Raw genomic sequence first — 17,024 nt, 5'->3', positions numbered from 1 at the left:
CAGGATGTCTTGATGTACATGTAAAAACCTGGAAAAATGCAAAGGGAAATCATTGGGATGAGGCTCCCAGCACCCAACACAGATGGAAATCCATAGCATGAGGCCCTCAACACTCAGGACTTCTTGATGTACATGGAAAACCCTGGAATAATCCAAAGGGAAACCATGGGATGAGGCCTTCAACATCTGTGTACATGTGAAAACCTGGGAAAATCCAAAGGGAAATCATTGGGATGAGGCCTTCAACACCCAAGATATCTCAATGTACATGTAAAAACCTGATAAAATCCAAAGGGAAACCACTGGGATAAGGCCCTTAACACCTGAGATGTCTTGATGTACGTGTAAAAACCTGGGAAAATCCCATGGGAAATCATTGGGGATGAGGCCCTCAATGCTTGTGTACATGTAAAAACCTGGAATGAGGCCCTTAACACCTGGGATTGCTCAATGTGCATGTAAAACCTGGAAAAATCCAAAGGGAAATCCTTGGGATGAGGCCTTCAGCACCCTACACAGAAGGAAATCCTTAGCATGAAGCCCACAACACTCAGGATGTCTTAATGTACATGTAAAAACCTGGAAAAATCCAAAGGGAAACCATTGGGATGAGGCCCTCAACATCCAACACAGATGGAAATCCATAGCATGAGGCCCTCAACACCCAGGACGTCTTGATATCCATGTGAAAACCTGGAAAAATCCAAAGGGAAATCCTTGGGATGAGGCCTTCAACATCTGTGTACATGTGAAAACCTGGGAAAATCCAACAGGAAACCCTTAGGATGAGGCCTTCAGCACCCTACACAGAAGAAAATCCTTAGGATGAGGCCCTCAACACCTGGGACATCTTGATGTACATGTGAAAACCTGGGAAAATCCAAAAGGAAATCACTAGGATGAGGCCCTCAACGTCCAGGACATCTCGATGTACATATGAAAACCTGGGAAAATCCAAAGAGAAATCATTGGGATGAGGCCCTCAGCACCTGGGATGACCTGATGTACATGTAAAAACCTGGGAAAATCCAAAGGGAAAGCCTTAGGATGAGGCCTTCAAAACCCAACACAGAAGAAAATCCTTAGCATGAGGCCCTCAACACCTGGGATGTCTCAATGTACGCATAAAAACCTGGAAAAATCCAAAATAAAATCATTGGGATGAGGCCTTCAGCACCTGGGTATCTCAATGTACACTGGAAGATCTGGAAAAATCGAAAAGGAAATTATTGGGAGGAGGCCTTCAACATTCAACACAGATGGAAATCCTTAGGACGAGGCCCTCAACACCTGGGACATCTCAACGTACACATAAAAACCTGGAAAAATCCAAAGAGGAATCCTTGGGATGAGGCCTTCAACATCCAACACAGATAAATGCAGAAACACCTTGGAATTATCAAGCATGCTGATAAAGTTCTCACTTCCATCTCCCACCATGTCATTTCTGGGACTCATTTTTTCCTACATGAAGCCTCTGTGTTTCTAAAAGCTGCTCCGAAGCCGTGTTTTCCCTGAAAACTAAAATCCAGGAAGCAGGCCAGTGCTGGAAATCATCTCCAAACTGATGAACCTTTGCAGAAAATCTGAGGGGGTTCAGCCTTCAGTCCTGAGGGGGAATTTGTCCCTGGAAACATGACTTGTAAAATAGAGGGAAAATATCAGGATGGAAACTTTTCAAGGAATATTTTCAACTTGCCATGTCAATCCCAGAGAAGACAATATCCATTTATTTCATTCCTGGAAGTGCCAACCACAGAGATATTATTGAATTAATCCAACCAAATTAATGTGGTGCAGGATGAATTTTTCCCCTTTGGAAGTGCACACAATAAAATAGCAGGAATTACTGCAGGTCTGGATAAATTCAGCTCGATGTGCTGGATTTTTTTTTCAAATGCAAATCCCCACTGCAGTCAGGAGCACACGTTAACAGGGGCAGCAGATTGAAAATTGTACATTTGAACAATAGCTAGAGCAAAAATGGGGCAAAATCCCCTCATTGTGATGGGCTGAGAGAGCCTAAGGGAGAATTTAAATGATGTAAAGCAGGAGAATATTTTAAGATGAGCCAGATTTCCCCACTAGATTTTAATGTAAAGGGAATCACTTTGAAAATGGCACAATAAAAATGAGGCAAGGTGGGAATGGCACCGTCAGTTGTGCTTTGGGACCTGTCACTCTTCAGCACTGGTGATTCCTTCTGGAAGTCCTTGAAGGATCTTGGTCTGAACTTAAAGAACCTTCCAGGGCCTGGAGGGGCTCCAGGAGAGCTGGAGAGGGACTGGGGACAAGGGATGGAGGGACAGGAGCCAGGGAATGGCTCCCAGTGCCAGAGGGCAGGGATGGGTGGGAGATTGGGAATTGGGAATTCCTGGCTGGACTGGAATTGCCAGAGCAGCTGTGGCTGCCCCTGGATCCCTGGCAGTGCCCAAGGCCAGGTTGGACACTGGGGCTGGGAGCAGCCTGGGACTGTGGAAAAAGTTTTTCATGGAAAGAGTGATAAAGTTCTGGAATGGCTGCCCAGGGAGGTGTTGGAGTCCCCATCCCTGGCTGTGTTTAACAAAGCCTGGATGAGGCACTCAGTGCCAGGGTTGAGTTGGGGTGTCAGGGAACAGGTTGGACTCGATGATCTTGAAGGTCTCTTCCAACCTTGTGATTCTGTGATTCTGTGTCCCTGCCATGGCAGGGGTGAGAAAAGATGAACTTAAATCCTTTCCCATCCCGATCCATCTGGGATTCCATGACCAGGAAAGGGCTGAAGTGCCTGTCCTGGACAGTTCCCTTATCCCACATTCCTCACTGCTGGATCTTACCCTCCTTGGAGCCGGTGCGGTCGGCGTTGGGCCCCGTGTTGGGCGTGTATTTCGTGTCCCTCGTGGCAGTGCTTTGTTTTGTCCAGTCGAAGTTGTCGGTGTCGTCTTGAGTGAAAAGGCAAATGTTCCCATCCTCAAAGCCACAGTGGAACTCTCCTGAAAAAACAAATAACAGGAATTTACTGGCCAAGGTTTGCCATCTGATCCTTATTTTTCGAACTCCTTGTCAATTATCCACAGTTTTCTTTAGCAGCAAGCTCAACAAAAAAATAAATCAGAGTCATTGATTTGTGCTGGTGAAATTGAAATTATATTTATATCTTTTTGTAGAGCTCCTCCTCACACATTCAGATTTACACACGGATTTTTAGAGGTGTTGTCTCTTTTTACATTTCTAAAAAGCCAGGGAGAACAGAATCATTCCCATAAAACATTAAATTTGGGGAAAATTGTGGGAAGTGGGTTAATGTGGTTTAGGAATAAGAGACAGCAGTTTTTCAAATTGTGAACATTATCTCCAAGTGGCATCTCCTAAATTGTCCTTCATTTCAATAGGGATGGAAAAGGAAGAAGTGGCTAAAATGAGGCAAAGTAGCCTCATTGAAGGAAATGTCTAAAAATCAGGACATTGCAGTACATGGAGGGATACCAGGAGGAGAATTGAGTCCCCATCACGAGATTATCATAAGAAATTCCTGTGAGGAATATCTGAATCCATATGGGAAGGAGAGGTGACTGTATCATGTCCTGGACACACCCTCTGGATTTTCACTGAGATTTCTGTGATGTATTTGAAGAAAGTGGTAAACACATAGGTCTAAAAAATAAAAATTGCCAAGAACCCCAAGGAGGATTCTGGGATCCTCTCCAGCATGGAATTGTGAGAGCCCAGTGATCCTAGTGACCTGCCCCGCTGGGTGAGGATGGGATGAGAGATTCCTCCTGCAATTTAAGAACCAAAACAAAGCCCAGCTTGGAGGTTCAGTTCTCACTCAGAGCATTACAAGGCCCTGTGGAGTAGAACGTGCAAAAGCTGAATTTCACTGCATGAACAATTCCTGCCGAGTTTGCTCTTTCTGCAAAGTCCATTGATTTATCTGAGAAAAGAAGGAAATCTCCCTTCTCCAGGGAGAAGGCAGCTGCCTGCACACGGTGTCAGCTTGGAGGGGTGCAATTTATATTCATTGGTAGGAGAAACTCAAACCCCCGGTGTCGGGGGATTGTTCATCCCTGTTAAACTGAGAAGGTGGATAAATGTTTGCAGGTTTGGGCTTTTGGGGAACTCTAAATCCACTTAAGCCACTGGAGCTTCCCTGTTAATCAGTGAGGAAAGAGGGACCTGGAGCTTAGTGCTGCAACACTCAGGTGATGCTGCAGGCTCAGAAATAAGCTTGGAAATTTCACTGTAAACCACAGGATGCACTCAGAGTGATTTCCAAATATTCCTGGTTCTCCTCCTGCCTTTCCAAAGAAACAAAAGGCCAAAGGGGGGATCAGGGAGGAGACTGGGGGGATCCTGCCCCTCTGCTCAGCCCTGGGCACATCTGGGGTGCTGTGTCCAGCTCTGGGATCAGCAGGACAGGAGGGACCTGGAGCTCCTGGATCTGGTCCAGAGGAGGGATGTGAGGATGAGGAAGGGCTGGAGCATCTCCGTGCCCAGGAAAGGCTGAGGGAGCTGGGGCTGCTCAGCCTGGAGAGGAGCCCCAGCTGAGGGGGGCCTCAGCCCTGGGTGTCCCCCTGTGTCCCCTGTCTGTCCCTGTGTCCCTGTGTCTGTGTCCCTGTGTCTGTGTCCCTGTGTCTGTGTCCCTGGCTGTCCCTGGCTGTCCCTGTGTCCCCCTGTCTGTCCCTGTGTCCCTGTGTCTGTGTCCCTGTGTCTGTGTCCCTGTCTGTGTCCCTGGCTGTCCCTGGCTGTCCCTGTGTCCCCCTGGCTGTCCCTGTGTCCCCCTGTGTCCCCCTGTCTGTCCCTGTGTGCAGAGGTCAGAGCAGGCCCAGGCTCTGCTCCAGGCCCAGCAATGGCCCCAGAGCCACAGGCAGGGATTGATCCCAGGAATTCCCAGGCACGGGAGGCAGAACTCCTGCCCTGGGCAGTGCCCAGCCCTGAGCAGAGCCCAGACAGGGGCTGGAGTCTCCTCCCTGGGATATTCCAGAGCCACATGGACACAATCCTGTGCCCTGGGCAGGGACTGGCACCAGTGACCCTCTGTGGTCCCTTCCAGCCTGATCCATCCTGGAATTCTGTGCCCCTCTGGGACCATCAGTGTAAAACACAATCCTATAAAACCAGGTTAGCACTGGAATGCAGTTCCCAGAAACTTCCTTGGCTCTCAGCACCTGGAGCAGACTGGTTTGGCTTCCCAGTAAATCCATCAACATCATCAGATCCCCCAGGAGAATTCATCCCCAAAGCACGGCTCCTTCACTGCTGACCTGAGCAGGATGTGGGATTCTGGTTATCCCTGGGAACTCAGCATGGTGGGAGCTGCTCTGGGCACCAGGGAGGGAATTCCTGCCTGGGAGGGGCTGGGCTGGAATTGCCAGAGCAGCTGTGGCTGCCCCTGGATCCCTGGCAGTGCCCAAGGCCAGGCTGGACATTGGGCCTGGAGAATCCTGGGACAGTGGGAGGTGTGGGATGGGATGGGATTCAGGTCCCATCAACCCAAACCAGTCCCTGATCCTTTGATGGTTCCATGACTGCACCCAAAACCTTCAGGAGAGACATCAACCAATCGACATCTCCATCCTCATCCCAAGACTGGGAAGGGAATTCCAAGACCCCGCCAAGGGTCTTGGAATGTCCCAGGACTCAAACAAAGCTCTCTAAACAAAGTGGCAGCTGTGCCTCTCCAAGAATTCTTTTTACATCACCTGAGCTCCAAATTCTTTTGGTTTACCCCACATTTTGTGGATTTTGCTTCCACCTCCACTTTTGCATCTTCCTGCAACACAGAAGTTGCTGCTTCTACACAAAGGGATGAAATCAAAAGGAAAAATTTAAGTGAAGGAGAAAAGTTTTGATTCCCAGATCCAGTCCTGGAGCAAAGTGAACAAAAGAAAGAATTTTCAGCCACTCAGCACTTTCTGCACTGCCCCTCCAGTGTCTTAAAAGCTACATAAATGTCTTCTGCCCTCAGAGCTTCATTAAGAAATTCCACATCAGCAGAACAAAAGATTTTTTCCTGAGGTGAAGAAAAAAATAAAATAAATATTCAAGCCAGATGGGGGAAAAAAAGAAGAGTCAAAGTTTGCCATTTATTTAATAGTCAAACATTGATTTCATGTGGAATACCTTGGAAAAGGTTTGTGCTAAATGTTCTTGGCACTGAACACTCCTTAAAAAATGACAGAAGAAGAAAAATGGGGAAAAGCTCCTCAGGATTTGCTCCATACTTTTGTAGGAGCATTTAAATAGATCTGGATGGTCTGGCGCTGTTAATTGCTGAGCAGGAGGAACCAGCAGCTCTTCCACAGGTGCTCCAGACATGGCCCTAACGATGGTGCTAATTAACATTAATGAGAGTGGCGGTTTTTGTCAGGGCACATGGCAGCTCTGGAAGTGGATTCAGGTCATTAATAATTTCCTTGCCAATTAGAGCAAAAGCTGAAGCTGTTCTGGAGGTGAAACCCTTCGTTGTAGCAGGGATTTGTGTCATCCATTCCCATAAAATCCAAGTTGGATGCGACTCCCGAACATCTCCTCTCTTCTATTATTCAGGGGTGACCTCTAATTGTACAAATTGATCTAAAATCCTTCTGGTTTACATGAAATGGTTTCTGTTAGGCGGTAAAAAATGAAGTGGAGAAGTGAGGCTCCACATCGGAGTTGAAGTCTTTTGATGCTTTTTGCTTGGGTATCACAGAGATTGCATCAAAAGGCAGGATTTAGGGAATGGGATTGTTCCAGAAGTGAAGCAGGAAGAGCATGACTTCAGGTTCCAGTCAGGAATCTTGTCCTGGTTGGATACAGCTCCTCCTCTTTGTTCACACAGCATAAATAAAACCAGAAATCGGCCCGACAGGTTTAGGAACAACAGGGATTTTGTAGGAAGCACAGACAAGGGAGCTGGGGAAGGGTCTGGAGCCCCAGAAGAGGCTGAGGGAGCTGGGCAGGGGCTGCAGAATCCCTGAGGGAGCTGGGCAGGGGCTGCAGAATCCCTGAGGGAGCCGGGCAGGGGCTGCAGAATCCCTGAGGGAGCTGGGCAGGGGCTCAGCCTGGAGCAAAGGAGGCTCAGGGGCCCTTGTGGCTCTGCACAGCTCCTGCCAGGAGGGCACAGCCGGGGGGGTCGGGCTCTGCTCCAGGGAACAGGGACAGGAGCAGAGGGAACGGCCTCAGGCTGGGCCAGGGGAGGCTTAAATTGGATATCAGGGAAAATTCCTTCATGGAAAGGGTGCTCAGGCCTTGGAAGTGCCCAGGGAGGTTTGGAGTGCCCATCCCCGAGGGATTTCAAGCCATGATGGAGATGGCACTTGGGGCCATGGGGCAGTGGTGGCCTTGGGGAATAGGGATGGGATACAGACTGGGATTTCTTTCCTACCAAGGGATTCCAGTCAAAAAATCTTCAGGGAAAGCAAGCAAAACAGAATTCTACCATGGCTTTGGCCACCTGAAAGGAGTGGCCCTGGGGACACTGCAACTTTGGTGGAAAAACTTTCCCATCCCACCCTTGAGCCGACACATTCCTTATTCCCATTTGGATGCCACCCACATTCCATCATGATCCGACAAGACTTTTGGAAAATTAGTTTGAGATCTTAAAATCCTAGAGGAGCGTGAAGCACTTAGGATTGTATTTTTTACTTCCCATCAGAGCCTAGATTTAATGTATTAATTAGCAAGAGTCTCATGCCCTGCTCGTTAAGACTCCATGGGAGAGGTTCCTGCAGCCCCTGGCAGCTTTGAGCTAAGTCCTGCTTAATTATTAACATGGTGGGCAAGATCTTCTGCAAATAAGTTTAAAATTTACACAAAGGTTTAAAGTTGAGTCTGAGGGATGGAGCAGAGCCTGCTCATGCCTGATGGCTCTGCCTTGCAGCAGGAAAAATGGGAGACTGGACCTCATTCCTTAGGTGGGAATAATTTCAGGATGTGCTATTAAAAACAAGAATATGTTGTGACCGAAAAAAATGGATTTGTTGGGGTTTGGGAGAACATGATGGAGTAGGGAGAGGTGGGACTGTGGGAATAGGGTGGTTCTACTGGGATGTGCCAAAGCTCCATCCCAGTCTCCTGCCTGGATGTTTGCAGGGATTTGGTGCCCATGGAAAAGTGGAAGAACAAAATGTGACTTTGGCATTTCCAGCCTGGGACACCCCTGTGTCAGAGTTTGCATTTCCAGTCATGCCTGAGTGTCCTGAGAATTTGGGGAGAACCAAAATCCACTTGGGGCCTCCCCATTTCTCTGTGCAATGAATCCACGATTCCTGGGTCTCTGTGGGGAAGCACATCCTTCTTTTTGGTTTCAATCTGCCCTAAAAAGCATGGAAATAACTAAAGAATCATAAGAAAGGCTCTGGGGAGACCTTAGAGAATCTTCCAGAGCTTGAAGGGGCTCCAGGAGAGCTGGAGAGGGACTGGGGACAAGGGATGGAGGGACAGGAGCCAGGGAATGGCTCCCAGTGCCAGAGGGCAGGGATGGGTGGGAGATTGGGAATTGGGAATTCCTGGCTGGGCTGGAATTGCCAGAGCAGCTGTGGCTGCCCCTGGATCCCTGGCAGTGCCCAAGGCCAGGCTGGACACTGGGGCACCCTGGGACAGTGGGAGGTGTCCCTGCCCTTCCATGATTTCCCATGGCATCCCCAACACCTCCTGAGCTGCTCCACCACAGCTGGATCTCAACTTTAGCCCACGAATATTTTCCTTTGGATGAACTCTTTGGGGCAATGAGAAAGATGAGCTGGAGCTGTGATTTTCCTTCCCTTATCCTTGTTGGAACAAGAGGAATCCCAAATGACACCTTCAGGTGGTTCCTGCTACCCCTGGGCTGCAACCAGAAGTAAAACACCTCAAATTTACTTTTCAACTGGGAACAAAATAAGTATTTCAAATTTACTTTTCAACTGTGAGGGACAACCAATGCAAGGACTCTTCTTCATGGCATGGAAGATGAAATAATAAATAATTTAAATACTTACGGAGATGTGGATTCACCGGAGCTGGAAAACAGAGGGAAAATAAAATTAATAATTAATAACAGAAAAAATTTCAATTCATCAGTATTCAGATTATCCTAAATTTCCCCTTGCTGAATATTGAAATTCATCTACTTTACCCCTTTAAGAGGCTGGAAGAGAATGAAATCCAAACCTTCACAATGTCCACAATATCCTAAGCCTGGGAATGGCTTCCCAGGTTAATCCAGAGGAATCTGTGCAATGCTAAAACCTGGGAATGGGATTGAAGGAGGGATTATTCTGTGGCTCTATTTGCAGAAGGAGAAATTTGAGGATGGATGATTTAGGAAAAGGCCCCTCTTCCACAGCCCCACACACGTGGGAAGCAGAAGGAGGCTGAGATCAGGGCTGGAATTTGATTTTATCCGCAGAAAATCCCATATTAAATTTTATCTCAAATTAACAGGGACATCTGACAATGCCAGAGCATCACTCCAGGTTTTCCTGCTGCCCTTCCTTGCTTTAATCCCAGCCTAAGATTCAGCAAAATCCTAAATTCAATCTGGATTTTCCACACCAGCTCTGAATTAGCACCACTTTACCTGAAACTAGAGCAGTGATTTGCTCCAGTGTCATCTCCCCGAGAAACCCAATCTTTACATCTTTTACCTACAAATTACCTCTGATTCTCCAAAAAAACCTCAATTTTACAGGATCCCTGAGTGATTGAACCTGGAATTAGCTGCACTTGCTGGCAGCTGCATTGACTGAGGCTTGATTTGTACCTAAATGCGGGGCTTTGGATGGAAAATCTCATCAGGTGTCACCTCGAGTCACACGGTTTGGATTGTTCCCAGCAGAGCAAAGCCAACGCTCTGTGTCACACCCAGGCACAAAAAGCAGACAAGAAAATGAAGGTGGTTAAGCTGAATTTATTCAGCATCATAAACCTGGGGAAAAAAAAAAAACCCTCCAAAAACAACCAGAAAAAAACCACAAAAATCTCACTTTTGGAGCAGCACAGCTGCAGGACAACGTGTAAAAGAGGTTGGGGGGTCCTGGAGCAGTTTGGGATGGGAATGGGATGGGTTTAAGGGAAGATTTTTATCATTTTGTGGGAATTTTTTGGCAGGAAGATGGTGATAAACAAGGAATTATCGAAGTGTCACGTTTAGGGACCTTTCAACCTCCTCTTTAAGGTCCTTCTTGTGCATTCGTTGCAAATTTGACAGCACAAAACCAACCAAACAAAAAGAAATTCAATTATTCATGAAATAAACACCCAAAAAATAGGTATTTGGATGGATTTAACAGAAGATTAAATTTCTGGGAATATGGGAAACAGGATGTATGGATATTGTGGTTTTCTTTCTAAATGTAAGTGGATTAATCTTTGTCAGAGTGACCTTTTAGAGGGAAATTTATAAAGCCCTTCCATTATTCCTTATATAAATTTATAGATTATATAATCTTGCAAAGGACTACAAACAGTCACTGTTTTTTTAAAGACAATAATTCACATTAAAATAAAAAATGCTCATTCTGGGGAAAAAACCAACTTTGTTTGCAGATTTTTCTTCAAAACTCATCCTTCAAAACAAGAATCAACTCTAAATATGCTGTTTGATGAAGCTGGCATTAATTTGCTCCAATTTTTCCTTATTTCCCACAAAAAAATTGGATGGGATTTTGGGGTTTGGATGTTCAGAATTATTTTGGTTGGCATTTTTGTTGTTATAAGAGGAGAAGATTTTCCTCTGTCCCCATTTCTCCCCTTCCTTTTGGGATGACCACGCTGATGACATGGGAAGTTTATAAAGCCCTTCCATTATTTCTTATATAAATGTATAGATTTTATAATCTTGCATAGTTGCACAAACAGCCACTATTTTTAGAGACAATAATTCACATTAAAATAAAATTAATTCTGCTCATCCTGGGGGGAAAAACCTTTGTAGATTTTCATTGAAAACTCATCAAAGAGCAACTTGAAATCCCCAATTTCATGAAGGTGCCATTAATTTATTCCAATTTTACCTTATTTTCCACAAAAAAAAAAAAAAGGATGGGATTTTGGGGTTAGGCTGTTCAGAATTATTTTGGTTGGCATTTTTGTTGTTATAAGAGGTGAAGATTTTCCTCTGCCCCCATTTTTCCCCTTCCTTTTGGGATGACCACACTGATGACGTGGGAAATTTATAAAGCCCTTCCATTATTGGTTATATAAATTTATAGATTTTATATTCTTGCATAGTAGCACAAACAGTCACTTTTTTTAAAGACAATAATTCACATTAAAATAAAACCTGCTTGTTCTGGGGGAATAACAACATTTGTAGATTTTCTTTCAAAATCCATCAAGGATCAACTTGAAATCTCCAATTTAATGAAGTTGGCATTAATATTTTCCAACTTTTCTTTATTTCCCACAAAAAATTGGATGGGATTTTGGCATTTGGCTGTCCAGAATTTTATTGTTGTTATGAGAGGTTGTGATTCTCCTTTCTCTCCATTTCTCCCCTTCCTTTGGATGACCACGCTCATGACCATGCTCATGACATTGTCCCAAGGCTTGGAACAGCCACGCCATTCCAGGTGACCCAGGACATTCCCAGCCCCCTTTTCCTTGGAATTTGGGGTCCTCACCGCTGTATTTGATGACCCGGATGGTGGAGTCCCCCTCCCCAAACCGGGTGATGGGCGTCAGGCGGACCTCGTAGGCCTCGGGCTTGATGAGCTCCGTCAGGTTGTAGGTGATCAATTCCCCCTTCTGGATGTTCCCATTCACCGTGATTTCCTGCTCCCACCAGCGCTGCTGGCCAGCCTGTAATCCAAAAAATAAAAAAAATTCCAAAAGTCAGACATTTCGGGGTTTGGCTTCGCCTTAGAAAGCAGAGCAGACCTGGGAAAGCTTCAAAATTCCGTAAGAATCAACGAGGAATACAACAAGGGATTCGACAAGAGATGAACTTCTTGAAGTGTCCCCACCATGGAATGATTCTGTAACAAACCACACCAAAAATTGGGAATGTTTCTTCCAGAGGCCACTCCTTCCCTGCCAGCTGCCAATCCTCTCCCCACAGAAATCAAACAGAACTTGGATGGGTTTTGGGGGCAGGAGAAGTGTGTGGGAGCAGACACTGGGCAACCTTCAAAATTCCAGAAGAACTGGAGATTCAACAAGGAATGAACTTCCTGAGCTATCCCACTGTGGAGAATTTCTGTAACAAACCACACCAAAAATTTGGAATATTTCTTCCAGAGGTCTGATGGCCCTTGGATGTGTTTTGGGGCAGGAGTTCCCTCAGTTCCTGAGGATTTGGGATACTCAGCAGGCAGGGATTACAGCCAAGGAGCAAGGGCCAGTTTGTGGTGACCTAGAAGCACCCAGTGGGTTTTTAGGCATTTTTAAAATTCTCAATTTTTTAAAAAATCTGTGTTTTACACTTAAAACTGGCTTATCAAAATCTAAAAGAGCTTTCCTTTTGAAAGGAAAAACAATTTTTCCTTTCAAAATTGTTGTCCAGCCTGGAATCCAAAGGATTCAAAGGCCAGAGATTTTGGGATTTCTCTTCGCCTTAGAAAGCAGAGCAGACCTGGGCAACCTTCAAAATTCCAGAAGAAATAGAGGTGCAACAAGGAATGAACTTCCTGAGCTATCCCACTGTGGAGAATTTCTGTAACAAACCACACCAAAAATTTGGAATATTTCTTCCAGAGGTCCAATGGCCCTTGTTGTGTTTTAGGACAGGAGTCCCCCCAGTTCCTGAGGATTTGGGATGCTCATCAGGCAGGGACTACACAGCTAGGGCCAGTTTGTGGTGATAAAGTTTTAAAAAATAAATAAAATTAATCTTTTAAAGCCAAGTTTTATGTCATTATGTCAATGATATCTGTGAGCACTTTAGGACAAAAATCAAAAATATTCCCTATTCCACCTCATCTTTGGATAAGGAACCACAGAAATGGAGATTTCCCAAAGAATTTCAATAATTAACAACGAAAATTTGCAATTACCCAAACCAGGCATGAATTTCTATCAAATTCAGCCTCTGCTTTGAATTCTTGCCCTTTCTTTCCAGAAGCAATAAAATCTCCATTATTTTCTCCTTTCAGAAAGGAAAACAATTTGATTTTTTCTTTCAGGATTATCCCTCCAAAAACCAGGGCTGGATATTGATATTTCTCCATAGGAAACAACAAAGATTTTGACTTTTTCTTTTTCCCTCACAATCAACACCAGCTCTGATCTAATCCTTATTTTTCACCATGGAAACCAAAGGAAAAAAAATCCAAAACAACAGAAAATTGTCGCTGTGTTGGATGGAAAATAACCCTGATTTCTCAGCTCTGCTGTGGAATAAATAAATACATTAAAATAAATAAATAAATAAAGCTACAAATATATAGATTATACAGAAATAAAATACACAAATAAAAATATAAAACAAATATTTAAAATGCAATAAATGTATCAATATATCAAAATACAAATATATAAAAGTAAATATATAAATAATAAATATATAAATATATTGACATAAAGAAAGAAATTCAGGATCTGCCACACCCAGCTTTGGTTTTACCACTTGGAAAAACCAACCCAGCACTGGAAATAGAGCCATAATCCCAGAAGCTGCTCTCCAAACTTGCGAAACACCAACTACCTGGGCTGAAAAATATGAAAATAATTGAAAATAAACGGAGCCTGGGACACCCTAAAAATAGGATTTAATTCCTACAATGCCTGGGGGTGCTGGAAACTCCCAGCACCGAGCTGATTCCAAGCTGGAAGCATCCAAGACTGTTTCCCTTGGAGATCTGGGAATCACCTTGGCTCCCCTGGATGCAAAAGAGCCAAATCCTCATCACCACTTCCCAAAATTCCCTGTGCAGCCCATCCCTAACACTGAGCCTGTGCCTTTTTCCATTAAAAAGCCAAGATTGAGGCTTCCAAGAGAAAATCCACAAGGAACAACCATGCAACACAGCCCTTCCCCTCAATTCTTGTGTCGAGAGCTGGAATATCCATAAGAACCAGGATTTGGTTGGAAAAGGAATTTTTGTAAGAAAAAAGTCTCAAAATCAAAGCCCTTTTCCTCACAAAGATAAGGATGAAACTCCGGTGGGGAATAACCTTTGGCTAAGCTGGAATTTTGGTTTTCCAGCAGTGAGGAACTGACTGTGGCCAAGCTGGAATAACAAATTTCCAGTGGTTTGGGAATATTTATGAAGCTCTGAGGAAAAACGGGAGGAGTTCCTGGAGCATTTATTTGCATTATCCTGTAATTAATTAAGCAGAGAATATCCACACTCTGGCAACTTGGAGTACTGAAAGCTGGTCTGGACAGGACTCCTTTTTTCCTTGGAATATTTAGGAATCTTTGTTCCCAAGGGAGACAGAAAAGCAAAAACGGGGTGTAAATGGGGCAGATTTTCATTCCAGAAGGTTGGAACCACCCTGGTGCTTTTTATTTTACTTATGTGGTACTCTTTTATTTTATGGGATGCTTTTTTATTTTATTTATGCCAATAAAAGGTGGTTTATTCCATGTCTTTCGCTGGAAAACTCTATTTTCTTAAAGCCTTGGAATTCTGGATTTCCTGAGGAGTTGATCCTCTGGGATGATTAAAGATTGATTCCTTGTGTGCTCATATATGTTCATAAAAAATAAACAGCTCCTCACTCTGTTGTTCATGGCCTATTGATTCCCAGCAGAAATTCCTTCACTGACTCCGCTAGCTGGACAAAACATCTTTAATTAATGACAACGTTAATTGAAGACAAAAAAATTAATGACGAAGTCAACTAATCCATTGGATACTCCATAAAAAACTGTGTCAGTGTTTAAAGTAATTCCTTTGCCATTTATAACCACACAGATTGATTTTCCTTAAAAAAGAAGAGATTTCTTTGGAAGTTTTACATCTAAAATTGGGCTGTTCAGTTCATGGACAAATATTCCATTTGCACATCACAGAGGGAAAATTCCCAGGGAGTGTTTGTGTTATTCCTGCTTTTCTTTCATAATTCTGACTGTAATATAATCAGAATTATCCAGGTGAGAATGTAAAATTGAGGAGTGGCTCCTGGGTCACCTTCATTCCTGAGGATGGATTTGGAATGACTCGGTGACAAGTATCTAGGATTCAGGCAAGCTGTAAAGGATGGTCTGTTCTTGATGGCAGGGAATCATGGAATCATGGAATATCCTGAGTGGGAAGGGATCCCAAGGATCATACAGGGCAGCCCCTGGCCCTGCCCAGACCCCCAGCAATCCCACCCTGGCCATCCCTGAGGGAGTTCACCAAACCCTCCTGGAGCTCTGGCAGCCTCAGGCCGTGCCCATTCCCTGGGGAGCTTTTCCAGTGCTGATTCCACCCACTGGGGGAAGAACCTTTCCTAAAATCCACCCTAAACATTCCCTGGTCCTCTCCCTGGGTCCTGTCCCTGTCCCAGAGAACGGAAATTGGAGCTGCCCTCAGGATGAGGTTAAAGACCACAGCGAGGTCTCCCCTCAGTCTCCTCCTCTCCAGCTGCACCATCCCAGTGCCCTCAGCTGCTCCTCACACAATTCCCCTCGTTTTCCTTCATTTCTCTCTTTAATTAATATTTTCACAAGCAGCAGAACCCCAAACCCTGGCATGTGTTTCCACGTGGAGCTGGCCCTGCCTCCCTGCTCTCCTGCAGAGGAGGTTCCCATCTCCCGTGGATCCATCTGGGACCAGCAGCTCCAACCCAGCCCAGACTGGGCAGGTGAGGCTTGTCTTGAGCCAGGGACAAACTGATCCAAGAGTGTCCCGGGTGGGAGCTGGGCTCTGCTCCCAGGGAGCATCAACAGGACAGGAGGAAATTCAGCTGTGCCAAGAGAGGTTTAGGATGGATTTCAGGGAAAGGTTCCTCCCCCGGAGGGTGGAATCAGCACTGGAACAGCCCCCCAGGGAATGGGCACGGCCCCGAGGCTGCCAGAGCTCCAGGAGCTGCCAGGGATGCCCAGGGTGGGATTGCTGGGGGTCTGGGCAGGAAAGGAGTTGTGCTGGATGATCCTTGGGATGCCTCCAACTCAAAATATTCCATGATGGTATTCCAGTTCCATGATAAAGCTCTTTCCCTGCCTTTTCTGCTCTAAAGCCCTTTCAACCGTGGGCACAGTCTTTCCCAATTAAACCATTCCTAATCCAGGAGAACAATCCTGGGCGTGTAATCGACTTTCTTCTTGCAGGATTATATCAACAATCCTCCTGGACTTGCTCCTCCCATTCATTTTTATTATTTCATTATTTTATAACACTTATCATGTAGTGTAATTGGCTTTGTGTGATACATGCATCAAAAAAAATCTATTTTCCCCCTTTTTTCTAGAAACTAGAACTCCCAAGTCTTTAGGAATAAGAAATGTGATGCCCAAGGATGTAGAATGTGTTAAATACAGCTTTTATGGGCTACAAATTGACAGCTGAGAAATGCAGGTGTCAGAAACAGCTGGTCCTGAGCCAGATTTATTGTCTGAGATCTCAGGATGGAAGGGATGGGAACACTTCAGGGAAAGTTGAAAAGTTGAGGAAGCCACGGAGCCAACAATGAAATCCTCTGGAAATGTGGAAAACAGCTCTGGGACTGAAGGCAGGGTGGGAAATGGTCACCGAGGGAGGGATCCTTTTATCAGAGTGACATCAAACTCCAGCACCAAGATCTGCTAAAATCTGGAGAACTGGGAGAGAAACCACTCTGGCTCCTGGATTTCCATCCCAGGGGATGACAATGAATGATCCTGAGAGTTCTGCATTAGGGACACTTCAGTCCATTTGGTAAATAAATGGGAATGTGGGGATTGCAGAGCAGGGAGGGGGAAGCTGTTTCCTTTGCTTTGAACAACTTCAAACCCAGGGGCAGAGAGAGGGACTTTGGATAAAGGCCTGGAGTGCCAGGACAAGGGGAATGGCTTCAGACTGTGAGAAAGTAGGGATGGCTGGGATATTGGGAAGGAATTCCCAGCTAGGAGAGTAGAGAGGAGCGGGGATGGAATTGCCAGAGCAGCTGTGGCTGCCCCTGGATCCCTGGCAGTGCCCAAGGCCAGGCTGGACACTGGGGCACCCTGG

At 45.3% G+C, this 17,024-nt stretch overlaps 1 protein-coding gene across 1 annotated transcript in view; it reads right to left on the bottom strand.

The window, feature by feature from the left end:
• Positions 1-17,024, bottom strand: part of MDGA2 (MAM domain containing glycosylphosphatidylinositol anchor 2) — a 213,311-nt gene that overhangs the window by 11,451 nt on the left and 184,836 nt on the right. The window contains exons 11-13 of the mRNA XM_036384850.2: positions 11,571-11,748; positions 8,946-8,966; positions 2,817-2,972 (exon numbers count right to left, since the gene is read on the bottom strand). Coding sequence (XP_036240743.1) covers positions 2,817-2,972; positions 8,946-8,966; positions 11,571-11,748 — 355 coding nt within the window. The remainder of the gene's footprint in view (positions 1-2,816; positions 2,973-8,945; positions 8,967-11,570; positions 11,749-17,024) is intronic.

This window comes from Molothrus ater, chromosome 6, assembly GCF_012460135.2.
Source record: "Molothrus ater isolate BHLD 08-10-18 breed brown headed cowbird chromosome 6, BPBGC_Mater_1.1, whole genome shotgun sequence".
In the NCBI taxonomy this organism is placed as follows: domain Eukaryota; kingdom Metazoa; phylum Chordata; class Aves; order Passeriformes; family Icteridae; genus Molothrus; species Molothrus ater.
The sequence above is the reverse complement of the archived record's forward strand: the minus strand, read 5'-3'. Positions and strand labels throughout refer to the sequence as shown.